This window comes from Strix uralensis, chromosome 20 (assembly GCF_047716275.1).
Source record: "Strix uralensis isolate ZFMK-TIS-50842 chromosome 20, bStrUra1, whole genome shotgun sequence".
Lineage (NCBI taxonomy): Eukaryota > Metazoa > Chordata > Aves > Strigiformes > Strigidae > Strix > Strix uralensis.
This window is the reverse complement of record NC_133991.1, coordinates 11,573,478-11,598,696: the sequence shown is the minus strand read 5'-3', so window position 1 is coordinate 11,598,696 and position 25,219 is coordinate 11,573,478. Positions and strand designations below refer to the sequence as shown.

At 51.2% G+C, this 25,219-nt stretch overlaps 1 protein-coding gene across 3 annotated transcripts; it reads right to left on the bottom strand.

Moving 5' to 3' along the window:
* Nucleotides 1-607: 607 nt before the first annotated feature.
* On the bottom strand, nucleotides 608-25,219 carry MRM1 (mitochondrial rRNA methyltransferase 1). Of its 3 annotated transcripts, none has more exons than XR_012631659.1 (6): nucleotides 24,157-25,219; nucleotides 23,599-23,692; nucleotides 21,642-21,762; nucleotides 17,527-17,646; nucleotides 17,138-17,387; nucleotides 608-627 (listed from the first exon to the last, which is right to left on the bottom strand). XR_012631659.1 is itself a non-coding variant. In XM_074890209.1 (5 exons), the coding sequence occupies exons 1-5, from the start codon at nucleotides 24,975-24,977 to the stop codon at nucleotides 17,338-17,340; spliced, it is 1,206 nt and encodes a 401-aa protein (XP_074746310.1). In that variant the 5' UTR covers nucleotides 24,978-25,219; the 3' UTR covers nucleotides 16,636-17,337. The 3 variants fall into 3 exon arrangements, 1 of the variants encoding a protein (XP_074746310.1); XR_012631658.1 differs by lacking the exon at nucleotides 608-627 and adding an exon at nucleotides 11,776-12,509; XM_074890209.1 differs by lacking the exon at nucleotides 608-627 and having other exon boundaries at nucleotides 16,636-17,387.

The window sequence follows — 25,219 nt, the reverse complement described above, 5'->3', positions numbered from 1 at the left end:
AGCACCACAGCCAAACCCGCTGCTGAGAGCCCAGAGCTCAAAGACCAGCGGCGTTTGTGAAATAAAACACAGCGAGGGCTGTAAACGTGTCAGGGTGACAGGATGCTGCCCAGTGAAGCTCTGCCCTCTTGCCAGCTTCCCTCTGATGTCTTGTTTCTGTTCCCACAAAACAAAACTTGGGGCTAAGCAGCAATTGCTGCGCAAAATAAATTAATAAAGAAAAGCGTGCTGCAAGGTGAAATTGGGACTGGAGTGACGGGTCCAGGGGGTACCTCCTCCGGGGACAAGGGCATCAGCCTGCACGGTGCACCCGGTCCTGACACGCAAGAAGAAGGAACAGACCCTTGAGTAGCAAACCTGCACCTGCAGCGGGAGGGGAGCAGCGCTGGCCTGGTGCCACTGGCATCCCTCGCTGCATCCCTCACAGGATCCCTTGGAGCATCCCTCTCTCCATTCCTTGGAGCATCGCTCACCACATCCCTCACAGGATCCCTTGGAGCATCCCTTGGAGCATCCCTCGCCGCATCCCTCGCCCAGCCGCCAGCGCAGGAGATGCTTTGGCTGAACAGCCCCGCTCCCCCCTTTTCTGCCGGCGTTTCTTGCCACCTTCTCTGTCTGCACACGGGGCTGCAAAGGGAGAAACCAAAAATGTTATTTCCAACCTCTACAATGATGCCAGATGATCATTTACTTAAGTGAGTTCCCATTTTAGGAACTAAAGCGGACGTGGTGGTTGGCAGCAGGGACAGGGACCTGCTCCTGTCTGGAGTTTCCTCACTCTTCACCCGGCCACATTGTAAGGAAATTATCGCACGTGAGGCTTGGCCACAGGAAAGCAGAGATTGTGCAGATTATGTTGAGATTTGTTTAAAGCGCACCTTGTAAAATCACACATGTTAAGGTAAAACAATCTGGAATATACTACTACCATTAATACATTCTTTTATATGACAAATAATAACGTTTATAAAAAGCTGTTGCTGCACAAATAAAAATAGTTCTAAAAAAAGAAGCCTGATATAAAATAAAATTATTTTTTAACTTTAGAAATTCAGCTGCAGTCGTGAGAAACAATCCATTTCAGACAGTAACAGGAATTTCTTTTTTAAAACACCAGCCAAGCACCCAACCAAACAATGAGCAGGAGCACAAAAGATCCTTAAAATGACATGCAGAAGGGGAGGGAGTGCCTCAAAATTTCTCTCTCCTCGCTTGAGGACTGAGCAGAGAGGAGCAAACGGCTTGAGCTGGAGATACAATGATCCTGGCTGCCCTTTCTGGGCACTGTTCTAGGCTCAGGTGTTTCCTTTAGGAAACCAGAAGCTGTGCATTTTCAAACCAGCTGATTTAAGAAAGGAAGAGAAGAATCCCCTGTGTTTTTGGAAGCCCAGCTATTGTATATACATACTTATATTTTTCATATATATATTGCTTCAAGAGGCATCACAAATCACTGTAATTAAGGTTCCTGTTCTATCTCTTCAGGCCAGCTAAATGTCACTATTATTACACTGATCACGGCTGCCGCACTCCCAACGGCCTCGGCCGCGATACACGTTATACAGAGCGGGATTCCCAGGCTCAGGGCAGGGCTTCACGTGGCGCTGGGACACCCCATCCGTCCCCAGCCATGGCGGGGGACACAGCCGCCCCGTGCTGGTGCCTGGGGACAGGGACGATGCCACCATCCCGCGGTCCCAAAGGAGAGTGGCGCTGCCCACACGGTGCTGCCGGCAGCGAGCGCCTGCCTCCCGTTTAGCCGCCTCCAAATACCCCAAAGCAAAAAGTCAATGAGTGCACGCGGCGTTTTTCTCACCCAGCTCTTCTCAAGCCGCTGCCCAGACCAGTGTCTATCACCCATCCCCAAAACAGACCCTCCATAACTGAGGAATGACCAAAAAAAAGCATTTTTCCCCCATTTCCTCTGCCTTGCCCCAGCAGGTCTACCAGTGCCGTCTCCAGTGGCCACAGAAGAGATGGGCAGAGCTGGACCATGATGGGAGTTTCCAAACCCAGCGTGGCTGGGTCCTACACCCCAGGGGGACCAGCCAGGCCCTGGCAGCTCTTGCCCAGCATCCCACGGCTGCTGCAGCCCTTCCCCAGGGGACTGCTGAGCCCTCGCCTGCTCATCACACATCACCCCACCACCACCTTGCAGCAGGAAAACAGCAAAGCAGTTTCCCGGTGTGCTCCCTGGTTAACTTCTGCAGCCGCTGGACCTCGACGCTTGAGGTTTCCCCTCTCGCTTTCCATCATTTTGGCCTTCTGGGAGACAGCAGGGCCCCAGGGCTCACCCGTGGGTGCTGGGTGGGTGCCCATGAGCACCCATGCCTAATATCAGAGCTCCACCTAGTGCTGCGCAGCCCCTCCCGCCGCCAGCCCGGCCTGCCAAGGTGAGGGGGAAGGGGGGGGAAAAAAAGGGAAAAAAAAAAAAAAATTAAAACATATTAAAGGTGTTAATAAGCGACTTATTTAAACGGAGTATCACATATTGAACATTAATCACCTTGCAGTAAAAGTGTAATTAAGGAGTCACTCTGCCTTCTGGGGAAGGCTCGCTTGGAAGCCGAGAGAAAATGGTCTCTTTATTAACACAAATTATTTTATTTGGCTAAAGGTAATAATTCTAAGTGAGGTCAACGGGACTCATGCACACGCGAGCGGCGCCGGGTCCCGGCCAGCGTTTCCATGGCGACTGAGCCAAGTTCATCCTCCGCGGTAATGGCTTTGCTCTCCCACCACCGCTCGGGATTGTTTCTTGGGAAAAAACAGCTTTCGATCTGTCAGCAGCATCTCCCCACTACACCCCGCTGGAGTCCACGTGGGAGAAGCCCCCCAGACCTTTTGAGGAGGTTTTTTTTGCAGAAGTGCCATGTTTAAAGGGTGGCAGCACTGTCCCCCCCCCGCTGCCCAGTGCTGGGGCCTCATGGCACAGCACCCACCACATGTTCTCCACCTGGGAATGATGTTCAACAAGCAGGACCAGCACACGATACTGTTTTCCACATTTTCTAGCGCACCTACAGCCCAGGACAGTTGTAGGATGGTTGTAGAACCACGTCCATCCCGGCCCCGCATGGCTGCAGCCGGGGGAAGTTTCCCCACCGCCTTCCCGCGGGGGAGCCAGGGCTTTATGGCACTGCAGCTTCCCCAGGAAACTCCAACAAACTGCAAATCCACAAGGAAAGTCATGCCAGGGATGTGCCCCCAGGGGTTTTCCAGGCAGAAACACATTTTCCTCCCCGTTTTAGCACAGCTCTAGTGAACATATTTGGCGTCTTAACGGGCACCAAGTCCCAGCGAGTCATTTACCTGTGAGCATTTCCAGGCTCTTACAGCACTGAGTGCCCATTACGAGCACAGAACAGCATATTTAAAAATATATCTAATTTCATAAAATTGAACTCTAATAAACATCCTAGTAAGAATCAGAGAGTGTTTGGGCTGTAAAACCCCATTTTCCTGAGCACATTCCTACACTCGGAGAACTCATGTGTTATTCTGTCTCCCGCAGATTATTGTCTGAACACAGCGGTGATTTATCTGTCTCCCATGTCATGTCATCCGTTTATGTACAGTATTATATGTAGAGTACGGCATTAACATTTTACTATTATTCTTACCTTTCAATGCAAAAAGATAAGAGCGTAAATCTGGGAGACAAGGGATGTGTCAACAGAGCTGAGCCAGCGCTCCCGGGCATGCGGGGCCGGGTGCTCATCCTCCTCCTTCCGTGCACCGAGGCTCCGCACCCAGCCCAGGGACCCCCGTGGGGACATTGCCATGGCCAAAAAACGGCCTCCCCCAGCACCCCCGCAATGATGGGCGTGCTTGCGATCCCCTCCCCGAGAAAACAAACCCCCTTTTACAGGAACATCCTTTTTGAGCATAAAGCATCCTCCCGCGAGGCTGCGAACATAAACCACCCCCCTGCCACGCCAGACGGAGCAACAAACAGCCTGTTCACAACTTACGGCTGGGCCCGCATAACTTATTAACACCTAGTCAAGATTAATCAAGCAGGGAAAGCTAAAGCAGGTCCCTAATTAGTTGCTGATGATAACTATATTTGTCATCCTCTCCCAATTAGTCTACTGTACATTTTGGAGTTTAATTGCACCTTGTTCTTCATTTAAATGTCATCATGTACATATATTCTCCTCATTCTTTAGTAAATTTGAGAAAAATTTGACATTAAATATAGATTATCTTTAGATTTTCATAATTAACACAACTGAACTGTCTTCAGCCTAAATACATCTCCTTAGGCTATAAATCTGGCTGCTCTCTTGGAAGCGGGTGCTTCCAGGGGTGCCACAGGTGTGGGTCAGCACTCCCCTGGCACTGGTGACACTGGGGCCATGCATAGGTGGCACTGGTGGCCATGGTCAGGACACAGCCCCGGGGACCCCCACAGAAGGAAGGGAGGGGGCAATCTTTGGGTTTTTCTCTCTGTAGGATTTTTTTTTCTTCATTTTTATATCTGATAACATTTTTAGGAGTCTGATTTGCAAACGGTGGGTCAGGTTATGCCCCGCTCAGCCCTCCCATCCTGCGTCACCCTTAGGACAAGACTCGTCTGCTGCTCCACATGGGTTGCACTCGGTTCCCACAGATCCAGATTAGAGAATATTCAATATATTGATGTACAAGAGCAAGCTCCGACCAAAGCTGCTGCCCAGTGACCTCTGCCTCTGCATCCCACTGCCTTTAACCCTTCAGCTGCTGCACAGAGCTCCGGTGGAGCTCAGTGCCCCCCAGCTCCCCCCCACCCAAGCAAATTGTCCCTAGGGCTGGGGACATCCAGCCCTGTCGCCCACCTGCACACCTGTTTGCTAACCCAGTGTGCCAGCCCGGGCTCCCTGCACGCCGTGGCACCTCGGAGGGAGCGAGACCTGGGGAACAGCGGAGCAGGAGCCATTTCCCACCATCACGGTGAAGTTCAAAGCCCCGTGTGAGCGTGGAGTCTTTCTCCTGCCATAGCCAACACACCCCAACCCCAGCCGAGCCCCCAGACCCGTTGGGGCCAGGCCTGCGCCAAGCCACTGGTGCAAGGGCACGAACTCAAAGCGATGGCCCAATGCACCAACGCTGCAATTGGAACTCCGGGGTGAGGGCATGATGGGACGAGCTGGGATGGGGGTCTGCCCCGTGCCGCCGACGTGCCGGCCCCCCCAGTGCCAGTCTCCCCCCAAGTGATGCTGCTGTACCAGGACACGGCCATCCGCTGGGCACAGGCACACGGGAGCTGCTCCACAGCCAACCTGCTGCTCACGCTGATCAGTGGCAGAGGCTGGGACCAGCACCAGCCCCCCCACCGCCCACCCCAGCCCCCCCATGCCAGCTGGATTTGGCCCGTAGACCACCTGCTGCTGCCTCCGGAGCACCCGGCGAGCTGGAGGGGACGCTGGTGGCCAGCAGCTCTGCCCACAGTGATGCTGGCACTGAAAACAACGGTCAGGCTTACAAAGATGAAGTGGAGGGGAAGGGGAAAAGCAATGAAGGAAGCTGTACAGTCCTACCTGTCCCTTAGGAAGAGGCTCAGCGCACAGATCATCCCTACGGCCTATTAACAGCAAAAAAAGCCACTCCAGGCTATGCATTTCCTAACTGCTCCAGGGCTCAGCGTGTCCAGCGCGGGGACGGCAGCCGCTCGCTTCCCCGGGAGGAGGTTGCTGCTGCATGAGTGGACGGGGGAAGGAGAGAAGAAAGGAAAAGTGGGAAAAAAAAAAATTAAAAAAAAAAAAATCAAGTAGTAGTCAAAAAGTGTATTAGAAGCAAATTTGCAAAGAAATCAATGGCATGTAATTAGGTTTTATTTTTCTTCACGTTTTGTTTGGCTGGGGGTTATGTATAGACTCTCTATATGAGCAGAGCAGAGAGATTAAAGCGCAGAGAACAGGTGCCAGATCACGAGCTGGTGGCCACCAAAGCATGACAGCTCCATCACTGCTGTCAGGAGGCATGGCAAAATAAACATATAAATAAATAAAGGGGAAACCATGCAGGGAGGAGACGGGCATTTGTTTATTTACTATTTTAGCTGCTGCTCCCCCTACCCACACACAAACCGTCCTGTCAGCAGGAAAGGGGCCGTGCAGGGAACGGGGCTGTGCCCAACGCCTGCTCAGTCCTGCTCAGCCACCCAGGCTAAAGCCCTCCCAGTGCTGGGGGGGACCCAGACGAGTCCTGCCCAGTGCAGAGGGTCACATGCAATGATAGCGATGTCCCTAAAACCATGTGAAGGGGCTCCCATATCCCCACTGGTAGGGATGGATCCTACACCCCCCCCCCCCAAATCTTCACCATCCTGCTCTGGACGTCAGTGCAAGCCCGACACGGGTGCACGGTCACCAAGAAAAGAGAAGAGAGACCACTTGTGCCAACTCATCCCATCTCCAGAGAGCACCGACACACACTTTTAAACCCACAGTTGTTCCCGTTTGAGGTTTTAGTCCTCTAAATGGGAGCGACCTGTATGGTGCTTGGAAAGCGAAGCTGAATCCCTGCTCTGCCCGCGGGGACGCTGGCACGCGTCGCTCTTCCTTAGGGAAATACGGGCAAACACGAGGCTGAAAACGTGCCTCCCGCATGCCACGGCGGGATGCGATAAACCCAGGCTGGCGGTGAACCTCAGCCCTCCCCACCCCCCAGCAGCACTGAGAAAAAGCTGCCTGTTTCTTTTTTATCATTCCTAAGGAACCTTCCTACAGCTGGAGAGTCCAACTGCACACAACAGCGTTTTCCAGCCAAAACTTGGGAAAGAGGCTCAGTCTATAGGGAAAGAGGATGGGAAGCACTGAGGGACCTGGAGGGCTCCAGTGGGAGCATGTGCGCAGCCACGTATGTACACACACACAGAGGCTTGGATACGTGTGTGTGTGCACACACACATATAAATATATATACACCCCCTGCACAGCTTTCAGTGTTGAGTTGCCAACCATCACTCCTCATTTGACGAAGTTGTGAGCTATTTTTTTTTACCCTTTAACCTTGAAAATTAACCTAAAACACAGGGTGCTGTACACATGACTTACTCAAATAAATTGCATCCTTAATTATGAACACCCTCCGCTCCTCTGTGCTCCAGGCCACGCTGCCCCAGCGGACACCTCCCTCCTGATGAGTGGTTATTGAACACGCGAACAACAATCAACACTAATTAAATACTCAGCTGTTGAGAGGAGACAATGTTTATCAAAAAATGCAAGAGGAGGGGAACGCATCTTCTGTTTTCTATAATTAGTTAGCAATATTCCCCAGGCAGTCTTGGAAATCGAACTCGGGTTTGTTCACATCTGTTTGGCACAGGCAGACAAAGGCCACCGTGGCCCTGGCCCCCCCCCCCACCCCGGATTTACACCCCAGTGAAGCACACGGGGCGCAGCACCCACACAGTGCCACCGCCGCATCCCTGGCCAGCAGAGGAAGGCCACCCGCCCTCCTCATCCCCTCTGCGGGTGCCAGCGGCGAGGATTAGGACCTTTAAGAGGGAACAAGATGCCGGAGCAGCTGTTGGCTGATGAGATCCCATCCCGGGCAACCCCAGCACCACGGGGTTCCCATTCCCCACGGCTGACCCCACAAACACAGGAGCTGCCGGGGCTCGGAGAGGAGGGAAGGGGAAGGGTGTCTACACCTTCCCTCACACCCAGTTAAAACCAAACCCCTCATCAGCAGGAAAATAATTTGAATGCAAATTTATACCTTTTTAATTCTTTAATTCTTTAGCAGTTTTCAGCCAGGGAAGGGGCAGGACAAGGCCGTTAATTTCCCTCTGTCTCACGCTATTACCGGCTTAAAGATCTACTCAGCAGCAGAGGACAAGAGTTAAAATTTCCCTGAAGGAGGGGAAATAAGGCGATTAGTGGTTGCCAGGGCTTGAATACTGAAGCCTGGGACAGCTCCAGATAAGAAAACGCTGGTTTCATAGTTTGTACATGAACGAAGAACAACAGGAACAAAAAAAACCTCTCCGTCATACCCTACACTGATATTTATCCAAGGGCTGCTGAACAGCCCCTGTCCTGTAGGCCCACACCATCACCCACCTTCCTACACACCACTAATAGCACAGACGAGCCTTGCAGCCAAACTGGGTTTGCTGAAAAACCAACCTCAGGCAACTCTGAAGCTCCTACACTGGCAGGCGCCGTGCTGCACCGGGAGTAGCGCTGCGAGCCCTTTGCGTACGCTCTTATAGAAACTGCTAGAGCCATACGACACGCTTCCTGCTCGGCGTAGGCATCCCCCTGCACGCAGGCACATCCCCCTACACTACCCAGCCAGATGGACACAAGTGCCCTTCTGAAGTCTATTCCACTACATTAACAGTTCATCTTTCCAAATACTGTACATAATTCAATATTAACGAATATTCTCCATGCAGCGTCATCCCAACCCCGTGCTGAGAGGATGTTCGGGTGATGCTTGGCTGCCGGTCCAGCGGAAGCATGAGCCCTGGGGACACCCCCGCAGCGCTCCCCTCCTGCTCCCCGCCAGCAGCCGTTGCTTCCCAGCCTCAGCCCCACTCGTCAATACTGGGCACAGTCGCCGGGAAGGGCAGGCACGGTCCCAGCCCTGGCCCCGATCGATCGGCACAGCCGCCGGCCCTGTGGGTGCTGCACTTGTTGAGTGAGGCTGCGGTGGAAGAAAAAGAAAACACATTTAATACATTCCTCCTCCATACAAAGCCAACCCCAAACGTGCAGGAGCAAGCAGGGGGGCAGAAACATCTTTTAGTGTCTTGCAGAGGCTGAATAACAGCAGCGAAAGCAAGTGCTGGGAGCCGGGGAGGAGCAGCACCTCGAGCCTGTCGGTCTCACCGCTCTTGGGCTTCACCCATTGCACCTGACACCACTAACGACATCCAAGCTTTGGTAGTAAAATACACTGGGAAAAATAGATTAAGGTTCAGCACGGCTCAGTGGTAGCACTGGGCTCCCAGTCCTGTGCACGTGCAGGTGACAAGGGCTTCGCCCCCTCTTTTTGGCCCCTCTTGCTCTAATTATCAAGAGGGAAACTCGCTGGAGATCAGCACATGGCTTCTCTTGGCAAGTTTGGAGGTCACAATAAACAGCAAATGATACTTTCATGGTACTTTTTATCCCAGGATCTCAAACCACTTTAATACCAGGAATTAATCTATACTGCCTCCCTACAAGACAGAGAAGGACCGGTATCCTCCGCTCACAGACGGGACAACGCTGTGGGGAAGGGGGGTGGCACTGGCACCCCGAGCTGGGACAAGATGGGATGAGCCCGGATGCTGGCAAAGAATCAGCTGCCACTCTTGCGGATGCACTTTCTGACTCACTCGGCTCGTGGCATCAGCACTGCGGGTTTATGTAACCAGACTCGGAAATCAGTACATTGCCCTTACACTCCACTGTGATCTACCCTAAATACCTACAATATTTCTGGTAGTAAACAATCTCCAAGACTCATTTCTTAGAGCAGCAGCAGATGGTCAAGAGCATTTCCTGAAATTGAATATTATAATGAATTTAGGATCGAAAAAATTTACATAATAATCTGTTTTAGATTCTGATAGTGAAGAAACCTACACAGAAACTGCTTCTTTTCAGCTATTTGAATTAAAGTATAAATCTTCAAGTACTTTAATTATAAACAGACTCTTTGCTATTCCAGATCCATGAAAGAAATTGAAAAATTAACTACCCGGTGAGGCTCAAGGCCACATGTCAGGCTTAATTCATCGGCGAGTTTACCTCTCATGACCCAGTGCTGGGCTCACCGACAGCGGCTGGAACGGGATGTTCGGGGGCCATACTCAGCCAGGGTCGTGCCTGTTGTGCCCGAGTTGACTTGAGATTTGGCTGATCCTGTTGAGTCCCCATCAAACTGCACGGCCAGCATGATCCCACAACATCTCAGCTCGGACTGGAAACCTGCGGAGCTGCTGAGGGAAGGCAAGAGCTCTTGGATTGGGGCAGTGTTACAGCCTTTGAGCTCTTTGCTGCCGGGGATGGGTGGGGTGAAATAGCAGGGGAGGGATGGGATGGCATGGCATGGCATGGCATGGCATGGCATGGCATGGCATGGCATGGCAAAGGTGGGATGGCATGGCATGGCATGGCATGGCATGGCATGGCATGGCATGGCACAGGATGGCATGGCACAGGATGGCCAAGACCATGCTGCCCTGGGGATTAGCCATGCCCAGGTCCCGGTGAGGAAAAGCGCTCTGGAACAGTCACAAAGCCCTGTCACACACATTTGCTGGGAACCAGAGTCCCACTGTGCCTCCCCCCACCCGCTCGGGGTGCCCGCGGTGACGCGGTGGCACAGACACTGTGGTGAGGCTGCGAAGCCCCTCTTGGGGTCATCTCCCCATCACGGCACCCGGCCCAGCCCTGGCGAAAACCACTGTGGGCAAAGCGCATCCCCAGGACACCCGGCGCTGGGCTGGGACGAACCCGCCGCGGGGCAGCCGGCGGTCAGGGCCCCCGGCAGAGCCGCCTCCAGCCTCCTGCGGTTGCTGGACCACAGGAAAATGTCACTTCCCACCCTTGTGCCGGGAGATGCAGAGGGCCTTCCCTTTTAGAAAAGCAAATATTTAGTCTAGATAAAAAACCCCAAGAGCGTTTTCCCCAGGTAATACTAGTAACTAAAATAATCACATTCACTTTGCTGGTTTAATTTTATATTTCCATTTCTACCTTATCTTTTTTCTGCAAGCATCATTAAACCACACCATAACAAAAATACATGAACTGTTATTCTTTCAAGAGAAGCCATAAACCACCTCAAAGCTTTTCAAGTTTATTCTTATCTCGTACATCTTCCTCTGGTTCTTTTTTTTTTTCCTTCATGCATTTCAGAAAGGTAGTTTTCCCTAATGTTAAGAATAGTTGCATTGAAAATGAGATGCTGCCTCTGAAAAGCCCCTCTGGAGGATTAAATAAGTAAAATATAGCCAGAAAATAAACTGGAACCTCATTAAAATAATTTTGCAAGAAGAAATCCTACTTTACAATAGGTTTTCAATATCACTTAGAAAATTCTTAGAGTCATATATATATGTTCTTAATTCAGGACCTTCCATTAAAAAAGACATTACAGAGGGAACTGAAAGGCCATTTAGTACCCTTGTTTATATAAAAATGCATATTAGGCACAGATGCAATCTCCAGCAAAAGACTTGTGATATAGTTTGAATAAGCTCCGCTTTGCTGAAAGGTGCTAATGAGGGTTGGCAAAGCTGCGAAGGCGCCGCCAGACACCACCACCTCATTTATTCTGCCGGGTAAGGCGAACCCTCGCGCATCGCTCTCGCATCCCCCTCGCTCGTCACTATTCTCCCGCTCGCCGATTCCCCCGCGGCGCCGCAGGGGAGTGGGGGGTTCGCCCGGGGTCGGCTCAAGAGGGTTTTACGGCACCGACTTGCCCCATCCTCAGTGGACAGGGACAGGGCTGTGCAAGCAGCTTGGTCCAGGGTTGCAAAATGGCTCAATTCCCCCCCAGCAGCTGCTCATGGGGTGGAGCGTGTGTGCCAGGAACGATCCCAAATGGAAAAGGGGTACCGCTCCTTGCTCTAACACCACGTCACACCTATTTAATGCGTGATACTATCCCATACCTTGATACAAGTATGCATAAGGGTGCTCTGCTGCAGCAGTGGTGGGACAACTTCCATCCTGCCCTGCCCGCAGCATCGCTCCACTGCTCCTTGTCCTCACCCCTGGACCCCCTCGCTCCCTTCCCCACGTCCGGCTCCCCCCTGCCCCAGCCCCGTACCGGCCCCTGACCGCCTGCCCCTGGCAGCAAAGCAGGGAAAGAGGCCATTTCCCAAAGCACTGGTACCTGGTGGCAGCGAGGGGTTGCTGTGGGACCGGGTCCCAGCCCCCACTGCGAACAGGGGCGTCAACCCACAGCACCCCGACCCCGGGGAGGCTCGAAAATACGAAGGAAAAGGCACATCTGCAGCAACAGCTTTCAAAACAGGGAAAGTGACTGCAGATTTGGGCAGTGGAAAGAGGAGAGGAGGGAAAGCATCATTTTACTATTCATTGCCTCCTACAGGAGAAGCAGGCAGCGATTGCTCCCATAATTAATTAAACATTGGAACAGTGCTAATGAGTTATATAGGCATAGAGGCTTCGAGGCAGCGCTGGTCACCCTGAGCTGCCCCACGGGGCTGAGCCTGGCTCCTCTGCCCGTTTTCCCGTGGGCAGTTTGGTGCTCAGACATTTTGGTAACACCTCGCCATTTCGGTAAGTCCTCGCCCTGAACCCACAAGGTCGAGTGGACTTTATATCTTCTGTACAAACCTTTCAAAGGCAGCTTTAAAAATGCTAAGAAAGGACATTTATACCCAACTGCAGGCACTACAGCTGCTGTCCTGTGCAAGCGGCCGTGAAAAGGGACCCAGCAGTCAGGGCCAGATCCGTGGGACACGCAGGATGCGATGTTCAGGTCTTTGGAGAAAACAGCTGAGCTGCCGCTTCCCAAGCGCAGGGGAAACTCTGCTGAGTTCGCAGCTTCTAAAACAGGCCAGCGGAAAAAAAAAAAAAAAAAAAATTGGCAGGTTTAACTTTGCATCAATTCACAGCATATTGTTACATTTTTAAAGTATATAAAACTATTGATCATAAGCAAAGCAATTACTTCTGCTCATATTTAAAGCCATGTGGCAGGCGATAAGGAGTCGTCGCTGAACCCACCCAGCCGTTTCGCAGGAGGGGGCAAAAAACCTTCATCAGAGGAAAAATCCAAAGTGGAGGCTCCTTGCACGTGAGCCCATGCACGCCCATGGGGCTGGAGGTCTCTAAACCAGAGTCATGGTTAAATTGTGAGAATTGCTAAGATGGGAACAGTTTTGGACACCCTACTTAACAAGAGGCTAAAATACAGGTGACGCCCCAGTGTACTGACAAATACTTTACCTCCAAAGGCTTCAAACCCCATCGTACACGTAATTACTATTCACAGTCCCACTGAAAACACAGCGAGAACTTCTTGAGCTGCCTCCAAACCTCCATCACTTTGAGTTGGGCCTCAAAACACCTTTAATAATCGTGAGACTGAAGCCCAAGGGAGGTTAAAGCATCTCCCCTTGAAGCAAAATAACCCCTTAACCTCCCGGTCAGAAACCCTTCCAGTGCTTAGGCTGATACCAGTGCAAAACCCGAGCCGTGCAGGCGTTACACACGGCACAGCCACTGCACAAGCGCGCGCCAAACCCGATCGTACATGATATTTGGGTAGCAAGTTTTGTAGAGAATAAATATCACACTTCAATTTCATGGTAACTTAGGAGGGTTTACTGGCAAATACCATGGCTTTTACATGGTTCTACCAATTACCGAGCAATTACATGTAACCTAGATCTGGAGGACATACAGTAGCGATATAATGTATTCCTCTCTGTGTTAAGAAGAAAACGGCAGTTAATAGAAAACACTTTTTTCATATATATTATAAAACCCTCCACAATATTCCTGTGTGACATTATTAAAACTCCACATCAATATCAAACCCAAAGCAAAGACTGCCATCTCATTAACACATCAGTTGTGGGATGATCAATAAAAATTTACTTTAAACTGCACCATATGTCGCTCCCCACAAAGTTATATTATTCAGATTCATCAGTTTGTACCTCAACCCTCGTGCAATTAAATCCCATTTAGCAGCACTGACCTTCTGATTTGAACTTGTCATTCCTACAGCTGGTTTGGAGTTTAACAGCACTTTTAAATAATGAAAACAAAATGGGGAGCCCTCCGCCGGGAAATCCCTCCCACGCCGCTGCCGGTGGCACAGCTCCCACGCCAAAACAGGGAGAGGGGGAGAAAAAAAGGGAAGAAAAAAAAAAAAAAAAGAGTGCCGGCACATTTTAACATGTTGTAGCATATTTGTAAACATCGTTAATCACGGATTAGCAGATGGTAATGTTAATTGCACCTGTGGAAGTAACAAGACCTCAAGGTTGATTACATTTACAAACGTGGATCGGGGCTGCGGCGCGGTGGAGGATTCCCCGCCGCCGGTGAGGAAGGTGCCTCTTGGGTGGCGTTTCCAGCTCTGGCTGCTCCTGCCCCAGCCCAGCAGCACCCCACACTGTTCCCTTCAGCCGTGGCACCACCGTGGGACACGTGTCCTCTGTCACAAAACCCTTCCAGCCTCAGGAAACCTCATCAGGACCCAGTGATGGATTTGATAGAATGGGATTTTTTCGGTCGTGTTGATAATCTGTGCACAAAAGCGAAATCTGGGGCATGAGCTGAGCTTCCCTCGCAGCCAGTTCTCCCCGGAGTTGATTTTTGGGGGATGAAAAGATTTGCGTTCGCCCTCGTCTGAGGATAAAAAGGCCGAGGCGCAGAGCACGTCTTCTGAACCAAGGAGGACAAATATTTTGCCACTGAGCTTAGAGACACTTTGATTATTGAGAAATCATTTTGGAAGGGCAATTACTAAATTTTAAAATCAATTTGGTAAATAAGCCTCTGAAAAGAATCCATGACAAGCAGCGGGGAGGGAAGAATTGACTTTCAAATTACACACACACTTTATTCATATCTAAATATCAAAGAGATTGTATGTACAAACAGAAGTAATCAGGAAGCATGTTTTGATCTTGCTGATGTACACAAAAAAATGACAATTAATGTCCTCCTTTATGATATAAAGCTGGGAGTTTTTTACAGTTACATTACAGGGGCGATTATAGTCAAGCTTAAGGCTAAAAATAATGAAAGACTATAAAAACTACATTTTAACATTTAAAAATATCCAGGAAATTAGCTGGAGAAGCAGGCAATGATCCAATTAATGGATCGCATTTATTAGATCAGGGGCAAACTGCACAGCACAAAGCTCCATCTCCAAAGGTGCGAGCGTGCAGAGGTCTCTGTGCTCCTCGCGGGTCTCGGCCCGGAGCAGGATGGAGCTGGGGCTGGAGAACACATCGGCTGCAGCAGCTCCGTCCAAAGCTGCTGAGCGATGGCCGAGGGGCATCCCAGTGAAATGAAGCGGGGCCAAAACCTACCACTGAGGGAAACGGGCTAAAGGCAAGGAGCAGAGATGTCCAGTGTGGGATTTACTGCTCCCACAAAAGGCTGTATTGCAGTTCTCAAGCCAAAAAGTCTGAGCTGCAGCCCTAGCTGGTGCTCAAATTCCTGTCTCTTAAAATTCCAGCCTCATGCAACTCCGTACAAGCTTTGTCTGCTACTCCAGCACCAAATCAAGGTGCCCCGTGGATCCAGCAGCTCTACGGGGAAATTCGCAGGGCAGTCGTCTGCCGGGCTGACGGACTGCGGGAACTTTGATCTACCTCACTCACCCCGTCGGCAGAGCCGCTGCGGGCACTGAGGTTTCAAAGCTTTTTGGGAGCCTTCCAGAAGTAGCTGCTCCATCGTTACTCACCTGCCTCCTCATTAGAGGGGGTGAGCCGGCATGGCTAAGCACAGTCTGCCGGTGCCCGGCTTTCCCAAACACACGCAAAGCCAGTGAGGTGTCTGCTCTACTGAAGTACTGCTCAAATAAATTAAAAAGAAAGGAAAAAGGAGAAACCGCAGTTCCTACGAAATCAAAGTATACATACTTACCTATAGGTCAAGAATAAAGAAATGGCTTTATCCTCATCCCTACCACTCGGAAGGAAGGATTCAGTTAGCCCCAAGCGCTGAATCTTTCCTCTGAAAAATGAGCAAACCTGAGCCACGGGCACCCTCTGCTGGGGCACCCACGGCTGCGGGAGCAGCGCCGGGGGGAGGCCTGGCCTGCAGCCTCCCTGGCCCTGAGCCTTCTGTTTCAGCATTAAAATTAAAAAAAAGAGATATTCAGCCCACAAAATGCAAGAGCCGTCGCCCCAGCAATGCACCAGCTCACCGTTATTCAGTGACCAGCTCACCTTCACACTCGGGCAACAAAGCCCCGACAGCTGCCGTGTCGGAGGGATTTGGGTTTTGTCCTTTTCCAGCGGAGAGGGCGCCGGGGCAGCCGCAGCTCAGGCACCTTCTCCATCACAGCCACACAAGTGAGTGCGACGCTTTGCAAGAGCTCCATGTCCTGTCCTGTCCCCCTGCTCCACCCCGGGCACCTGGGAGGTCCCCAGCCCTGCAGCACCCACCGGCCAGGCCCTCCCAAGGACGCATCTGAAAAACCTCCACATCCACAGACCGGTTTACAGACTTCATTTAGCTCAAAGGAAAGTCCTAATTAGTCACTCTGAGTGATTTACTTGTTCATTTGGAAGGGGAGAAGGGGGGGAGACTGAGCTGAATTGTTTGAAATTATCCCTAAAGGGCACTGTAAATTAAGTGTTAATGAGGAATCCTATGCAAAGGGCCACAGTAGCTAAATAAAATAATTAAGGTGCTAAGTGATAACATTCATTTGGTTCTCAATAATTTAGCCAGTCTGGTTTTCAACCAGGATATTTGCAAATGAAGCTGCCCTCACCCCACCCACCATGCCATCAGTGGGGACGGTGGTGCTGGGGCAGCTCAGCATCCAGTAGGATCAGGCCCACCATGGAAAGGAAACTGCCCCGGAAGAAGAGAAAAAGCTCCCAATTCCCCTTCCCACCTAAAGGAATTGCTCTGTTCCACTAACCACGCTCTGGATTTATATATGACACAAAAAGGATTGATTCGAGCCTACAACCAATCTTTACAGAGGCTTTATTTCAATGGGCCGTGTTTTTCCCCACTACAGCCATTTTCTAACAGCTCGTGTCCGTCCCTGGGCAGGGCTGCAGACCTGGTTTACAACCAGATACAACACAGTGTGGTTTTAGACATTCAAGCAGCAATATGGAACAGAGAAACCATCTCGTCGTGAAGAAACTGCTACCAAATAGTCCCAAATCATACCTGGCTCTCACCAGCACCCTCTCGGCTGCTAAGGGGGTGGGGGGCTGGGGCACGGGGGGGCACAGCTGCTCTCAGCAGTACTGGCTCTCGCCTACAGCCCGAATTCTCTCCACAGCACAAGCGATGGACAAAGTCCCGAGTGATGTATGAAGTCCCCTGAGCAACAAGCACAAAGCTCGCGGCCATCACCAGGTATTTTACTGCCAGAACTGAAGGATTTGGCTGTCTGCTTTTAAAATCGAGCTTTGTCTCCCGTTCAGCTGCTCCCCCGAGGTGCCGGTGGGAGCTGTTACCTGTGCAGGTATCCGAGTTCGGCATTAAGCCAGGTGCTGGTGGTATCGTGCGTCAGCCACGAAGCAGCTCAGGTCAGTGGGAGACTCTCCCCATAACTTGCAGCGACGGTGAAGACTCTGGAAAGAGCACTTCCATATCCACACCGACAGAGCACAGCCACGAAACGCCGAGCAGCTTCCCCCACCAAATAAAAAAAATTTCAATCGCCGTGCCTCAGCTTTTGGCTGCAGATGGAGTGAAGGAGAATACCTGTAGGAAAGCAAAAATAAATAAAGAAAGATCTTACTTTAAACCACAAGAAAAATCGTTCTGCGGGCCTGAATGTTTGTTTGATTTTTAAATACAGAAATTTGGACTACGATGCCTTTGTGCTCAGAACTGTTTTTACCTGTAGCAACAGAGACGTTCAGCGACTCGATGCCGGGGTGAAGCGCTCTGCCAGGGGGTATGGCCAGCATCCGATGGCACAAGAGCTGCGTCTCTAAGGAAAGTCCGTCACCTTCACTACCTGCAGAAGAAAGACACTGCTCAGGCCAGCTCGCAGCCGCTCCCACGTCCCTTTTCCCCTCTCCCAAGTACAGTTCTTGCTAATGCTCTGTCACAACTACACCCTTGCCCCTAAGCTCACCAGCAACCTCAGCAGCTCCCACGCAGCAACAGCCAAGAACTACCAGAGGCGAGACGGGCACCTTACCTGCCTCTCCTTCCTGGCCTGCTCCAGCCTCCCTGGATCTGTTCTCCAGTATCTGAAGTGTTTTTGGGGACTACCTGTGCAACACGCCTGTGTGCATGGCGTAAAGCCTTGTAGCGTGAGCGCAAAGATCCCCCATGCAAGCAGCCACCGCGCCCGCAGACGGCTGCCCACGTCCGTGGGCTGCTGCCAGAGGGACAAGGCAGACAAGAGGCCACAGGCCTGATCTGGTCCAGCAAATCCCACATCCCTATTGATAGTGACGGGCTCAGCCTTTTCAGCAGACAGTACCACCAGCTGGGTGCAACTTGTGAATGCAGACAGTTTAACCAGAGGCTTCAATTGATTAGTTGTTAAACCATCCAACAGCCCTGATATGTTTGGGCTGATACACTGGTGAAACAGAGTTGAAATCTATCCCAGGTCATTAGTAGTTGTTTGACTCACTCTGTCACAAAGGGAAATGGAAAGGGAGAGGCTTTAAACAATCCTGCGCGCAGACAAGTGAAAATGCAGAAGACCACAGACCTCCCAGCCCGCTCGGCTCCCCAAAGAATTCTTCCACATTCATTATTTGGAGTTACACAGACAGCTACACGGCTGCAAAAATACCCAGCTCATTTCAAAGACGGGCTCACCCTCTGATTAAACAGGCTCAGCATGCTGGAAGCCAAGCGTTCCCCTCTGACAGCCGTACCCCGACCCCGGCTGAACCCCAGACTCGTCCTGGGATGGCACCGGTGGGGCACACGCTGCCTAACCAAGGGCTTCTGCACCTCTGCCTGTGTGACCAGGGTGGTCGCCAAGGCCTCACTCAGCTCACCTAAATGTAGACACTTATCTGACATGGATGCTTTAGGCACTTTCTGGAGACTCACTCCAAACGAGCTCCTTGCTGGGCTGAGCTGCCACAAAATTCTGCCCCTGGTGTCTCCTGACACAGGTCCCTACGTCTCGCAATATCCCTCTGACCACACAGGGTAGGAACATGTCATTATTCCCATTTCATAGACGGGAAGCTGAAGCCCAGTCTCATGTTTTGCTGGCCTGTTCTAACTGGCAAGATGCATTTTGTGTAAGGAAAAGAATGCTTTGGGTAATGCATCTTGCCTCACCTTCCCACATGAAATAAGCCATACAGGTAAAAGCATCCTTTGGCTGGGGTAAATGAACCTTCAGAAAACTAAAATCCCACCCTAACCATTGCTTCCCTCCTGCTGTAAGCCAACAGGGTGAATTATCCAAGGTCACAGGGAAGCCTGGGCAACACAAGGAATCGAAGCCAGGCCTGTCACAGCCCGGCCTGCCTCTTCATCGCTAGACTGGGGCTCACTAGGGATGCTTCAAGACAAAAAAAATTATCCTACTTTTTCCTGATTCAACACAGAAAAGTTTTACAACTTAAAGTCACATTTGCCTCCTGAGCCTCTCAAACCACACTCTCGTGGGACTCTCCAACTGGGACAGCAGCTATTGCCAGAGGTGCAACAGCTCCTGGAGCAATCCTCTCCTCTCCCTGATAAGGGTCTTACGATTCCTAATAAAGGCAGCAATTTTGCTTCCAGCTTTTACAAAGCTTTTTATGGCTCTGGCTGCTTAAAATAATTAGGAACCATAAATTCAGGGCAAAAAGACTTGCAGAGTGTGACACAAGGGAGGGAGTATTGACTGAATCAGATTAAATCCTAGTTTATACTGGTGAACAAAACACTTCCCACTTTGACTTTGATCTTTGACTTCCATCTCTTAGCTTCAGTCCTCACTGACAGGCCTCAAAGACCAGAGTTAGAGCTTGACTGAAATGATAAAACAGGTTTCCTGCCCTGTTTACAATTAATACCATTGTAACAACTGCAGTTTCCAGTGCAGGCAGTTCAAATCCAGGCAGAAGCGGCCATGCTGGCAGTTCAGAGAAATATGCAAAATGAGCATCTCGGTAAAACCACCAATTCCATGAAAACTTTAAACCTCCAGCTAAAGACTGAATGCGTAAGAAGAACAAATTACCCAGAAACTCTTCTTGCTCAGACATCTAACTGCTCCCAATCTGCTCCTGTTCGGACATGGCTCCCCGTCTTCACGGCAGCCAGCCTGCCTGTCACCTTCAGCAACGACTCCAGTGCAGACAACATTAAGCTGGACTGTCCAAATCACTCTCTGCCAAGCCAGCGAGGCTGCCAGGAGCGTGAATCCTAGTCTGCAAATGCTTAACTTACAAGACAATCTGTGCAATGCGAGGAAGCTCACTACCATGCTAAATTATCTCTGCTGCTCTCTGCAGCTGCAGGTACGCTACATATTCAGATCTAGGACGTTTCTTCAAACAACCCCAGCATCAGACGACTGTAATGTTCAATTTTCTTTTCAGCAAAGAGTTAGTGCTCAGCAGAGAGTTGAAATCATTACTGCTGCAAGGTCCGGGAGCTCTCCTCATGCATCTACCAATCAGCCTCCAATCTCCCTTGACAAAAGGATATTTGGACTTTTTCCTGGAGAAATCTCTCATAATTCAAGGTAACGACACCACTGCCACTTTCACCCCCTTCCTTTCTCCCGGTGTTGTCGTCGTTTCTGGGATGCATTTCTTTGTGGTCCATCAGCAGTGCTGCCAGCCTCCCTACTCCCTTTATAATAAAGCTCCACACATCTTGTAGAGATGCCAGATTTGCGGCGTTGTCTTGTCAGTATTTCTAGGAGTTCAATAAACATTTTAATTAAAGGAATGTCTTCTGAGCCAAGAAAACCGCAGCACAGGGCAGGATTACAGCCCCTTGACGGCTCATCACCAGCATGACACTACTTCCAAGTGTAAAAGCTCAAACCAGCTCTTGTGACAGGTGACATAAAGCGGGGGGCTACAGCATGGCCGCCCAAGGGTGCCTCGAGCAGCACTCCTGGGTGAATTTCTTTCTCTATTCACCACCAGGCCGTTAACTCCTCTTCACCTTCTTGGAGGCTGCACCACCCCAAACTCTGCCTACAGAAGACAGCGTCCTTTGCAAGTCTCCCCTACACAAAGAGAGGGGAGAAGTGGAGGGCCCTGGAGGAATCACCCAGTTTAGGGGCTCAGGAAAGTGTCACCTGTTGCTCAAACAGCGCACAGGTCTGGCAGGGAGGAGGTTACACCCGCTCCTCCTGCAAGGACCGCGGCAGCCAACTGCTCCCAAGCTACAAAAGCAACCACTGGCTGGTCTCCGTGCCACAAAGCCCAGCTTTGCGTTCAGACCATCCTCAGTGACAGCTCCTCATGCTTCTTTCCAGACCTGGGCACAGAGATGTATTCCTGTTTTGTTTTTTTTTTTTAAAGAGGAAACATGACAGAGCAAAGACACGGCACAGCTCACCCTTACAGCCTCAGTGCAGCAAGAGCAAACACGTACCTCCTGGCACTCTCACTCAGGTTTGTGGTTCACCAGCACAGAAAATCCAGGCTCAAGGGCTCTAGGATAGGATCAAACACACCACAGAACACAGCGCAAACCAACACGCTGTGGCTACACTGACCCAGACCTGTCCTGCCACTGAAAACTGCCATCTAGAGCCTCTACAGCTAGTAAACTCCTTGTTATCTACACAAACTGCTTTGTTCTTGCAGTTCCTACTGGGAGGCTTCTCAGTTCTCCCTCTTCTTCTGGGTCCCTATTTCATTTGCAGCCAGATCATTCTAGGACTCCTTGCTCAGCTTTTCTTTTCCAGACCAAAGTGTGATGTAATGTACCAGACCTGCAACAAGCTTTGGAGTGAAACATCACCCTGATCGGTCGCTCACACAGGCCCTTCCGCCAAGCCCAAAGCTCTGTAAATTGAAATACCTATTACTATAATAATGGGTTTATTCCACCGAAATTCCAAGCAACTGATGACAGGAATATTTTCTGCATCCTCAGGATTGCTGACTGTTCCCACAACTTCCCAGCCTTCTGCAGTTTTAGCCTACAAAGGGAAAGTAAACAAATATTTTAAAATTGCCTATTTTTCAAGCCTAAAAAGAAAAAATACATCAAGTACGCAAACACACTTTTTTTTTTTTTTAAGTTTTCAGTTAACTGACTGGCTTTTCTCATTTTTTTGGCATCCTTTGAATTTTTACCAGCAAAGTCCTCCCAGTACCAACACACAAACCTTGATTTAAGGGGGGGGAAAAAAAAAAAAAGTAATTTCCCTTCTGGTGTTTATTCCAGTTCAGCAAGCAAACAAACAGCAACTGAAAAGCTTTTTTTTGCCCATACAACAGTTCTAGGAAGGTTTTTGCCAGGAAAGCTTACAAAAAGAGTAGTGTTAAACAAATTAGCATAAGGCTAATCCACAGAGCAATACAGTGGAAGTTCTCAAGTGCAGGCTCAGCCATCAGAAGCCCACAGTAACGTTTTCAAACACAAGTGCACGCTTTCAAACTCAGATGCCAAAAATCAGCTCGTACCAAAAGCAGGGCACTCAACACTCAGTGCCTCCTGGAACCAGCGAACCAGCCGTCCCTCCTGCACCCTGGTAAAAAGACCCTTAATTATTTGTCTTGGAAATCCATTTTAACAATAAAAGAGCTGCTGTTTCTTGCCAGCTTCATTTCCTGCAAAATTGGCACTTTTTACATTACGTTATATCAAATTTACACCAGCCAGGCAATACCAAGGGTTAGGCCAGTGAATCCGGGTGCAATTAAATGAACTGCTGCAATGGCTCAAAATGTTAATAATTCAAGCTTTACAGTAACAAAGTGATTCTTCCATCTGTTTCAATTAAGTATCAGTGTATTTTATGTATCTTTCATTTCACCATCATCCAGAGCTCCAGCTGCCACAGACCTACTGTACAGCTGGACAAAGATTTTCTAGCACCAAGTGGGAAGAGTCCAGGCTTGCCTCTGCTCGGCCTCCTCGCAGTCACCCCACAAGCTCTTCCTCAAAGGGACACAGGCACGCAGCGACCCCGGAGCGCAGACCGGGTGCCTCCGTTCCCCTGAGGGTCTGCAGCCTCTGCCCTCCCACCCCGTGCAGAACCCTCCAACCCCACTGCTTCCCGAATCGTCTGGGGGATCCTACACGAACAGGGGAGGGCAGATGAGAGCCTGCAGCCCCCTGCTCTGTGTGAACACAATATTCGGCTGGTCCCCAGCCCAGCCAAGGCAGATGGGACCTCCATGGGGAGTTGGGGCAGTGCTATCACAGGGGATGGACACGCTCTGCCAATTCAAAGCAACATCCCTGGGTTTGTTTCAGTTTAAATCACGTTTTTCCACGTGCATTCTCTTTCCTTTGGCAGCATGTTCTGCAAAGGGCCCTATCTCACCTCACCGCATAGGTACAGCAGCTCGCACCAGCCCTGGTTTCTCCTCTCTCCCCTGCTCCAAAGGCTGCCCAATGCTGCCATCATGTGCCTGGGCCCCGGGATGCTGCCTCCACCACACACCCGGCAAGACCCGCTGCAGGCAGCAACGCTAGCTCCGGTCCCCACGGAGAGAAGGGGAGACGCACCCCGTCTTACCAAGTTGACAGCCTGAGCATGGGAGATAGACGCAGCATTATCCTACCACCATCTTCCAGAAAAAGACCCACAACTCAGACCTGTTACCCCACCCGATGGGAATGGGACTGGGGGTGTGCGCCTGCCAGAGGTGGTCCGACAGCACAGACCACTGGCAGCAAACAGGAATGCAGAGCAGGAGCACAGGACACTGCAACTAACTGAGTCCGTTTCCTGTACCTCCTCTGTGCTCAGCAAATGCAATATTTGAGGTTTCTTGAAAGGAAAGAAAAAAGTGGATCATCCTACCTTCAAAAAGCTCCGGAGATCATCTGTGCTGTAGACGTCGAAGACTTCCATAGCTCCAGAGCTAGCTTTGCTCACTGTTGGAGTCAAGGGGCAGCTGCAAGGAAAAAAGAAAGGAAAAGTGTCATATGAGAGCAAAAAAGGAAATCCGGGAGAGTTTTTGTTTCTGTATTTCCTTCTCTTGCCTCTGCAATGCAATTCCAACTAGTCCACTAAAGATCTCGCTCACTATACGGACATATTTTCCTATGGAGAACAGGAGGGCTCAGAAATTAACCCAGGAAATAGGTTACAGCATTTTGTGCACAGATGGACAACTGAAACACAAAACAGGTTAAAACAAACAGTAGCCAGGGAAGCTCCTTACCAGCCTGGAATACCATGTCCCACAGCCTCCCTGCAGAGCGCAACGCAAAGCAGGAGCTAGCCAAATTCAGCTCTCAAGCTCAGTCCTAGAAAGCCCTCTAAAGAAGCTGTCGAGCAGTGCAGGCTTGAAACCTCTTTGGGAGCCAGCAGGAAAAGAAAGAAGAAAGCGGAAGGAGCAGCTACCCAACCCCATACCTGCTCCTCTGGCTTGTCACCACTCTGTCCACCCCCAAGAAGTACGCAGAGCGCAGCAGTGCCCCCAGGTTCATGGGATCCTGGATCTGCTCCAACGCCAGCCAAACCAGCTGTTGGTTCGGACTCTCTTCATGCCCCACATCAGGCTTTTCAGCTTCCTCCAAACTCTTGAAACGGAGAGGAGTGGCCTCCAAACAAACTCCCTGGTGGACCTGACCTCTGCAAAGTGCATCCAGCTCTCTCCTTTTGACGTGGTGCACAGGCACTCCCCGGGCCGTGGCCTGAAGGACAAACTCACTCATAACAAGCCGCCGAGAGCCGCTGCTCTGCTTCAGGAACAACCTGAACAGGTCCCTTCGTGACTCAGAGAGGGCCAGGGAACACGGTGCGATCCCAAATAAGATCTCTGAGCCTTTAGTCCTCTCGATGGACAGCGGCTTTCGCTCCGGCCTCTTCCTGGCCTTTAAGAAGTCGCCCTCCCACGAGCTCCGCGACTCCCTTTTGGCTGTCGGACCCTGCCTGGCCCCTCTCTCGTAGGACTTGTGCCACGGTCGTGGCTGGCCCTGCCTGGCCAGGCCCTCCTGGGGGGAGTCACCCCCCACTCGAGAAACCACCGGGAGGGCTGGTGGGGGAAGTCGACTGCCGCCATCCGCACCTCGGGGTGGCCCTTCCTCATCCCCACCTGCGGCTGGTGGTGCGAAAGGCGGGGGCTGGTGCTCCCGAGTGCAGCGATACCTCACCCCCCGCCACCAGCGCCCGCAGTGCGCGGGTGACAGCCCCACGGCCCTCCAGATGCTGCCCTTGAGCGCTCTGAGCTCCATCGGTGGCCTTTCCACCGGCAGCCTGCCCACGGGAAGCGGCTGAGCTGACAAGAGGCGGCCCCACACCACCCCACGGGCACGGGGGACGAGCGCGGCGGGGTGGAGGGGGTGGAACACGGAGCTCAGCTCTAGAGACAGCCCGGCCGCAAAAACCGGGATGGCGGCCGGGGCACGGACACTGCGGAGGGTCCGCGGGGCGGGATGGAGGGAGCTCCCCGGTCGCGGCGGACACGTGTGGGCCC

What these genes read in the sequence shown, in the direction of transcription:
- MRM1 (XM_074890209.1), bottom strand. Translation starts at nt 24,977, where the DNA reads ATGGAGCTCAGAGCGCTCAAGGGCAGCATCTGGAGGGCCGTGGGGCTG. An exon ending in ATCTCCGGAGCTTTTTGAAG is followed by an intron (nt 21,763 to 23,598) that starts GTAGGATGATCC and finishes TTCCCTTTGTAG; the next exon opens with GCTAAAACTGCAGAAGGCTG. An exon ending in ACCCATTATTATAGTAATAG is followed by an intron (nt 17,647 to 21,641) that starts GTATTTCAATTT and finishes TTTCTTCTGCAG; the next exon opens with GTAGTGAAGGTGACGGACTT.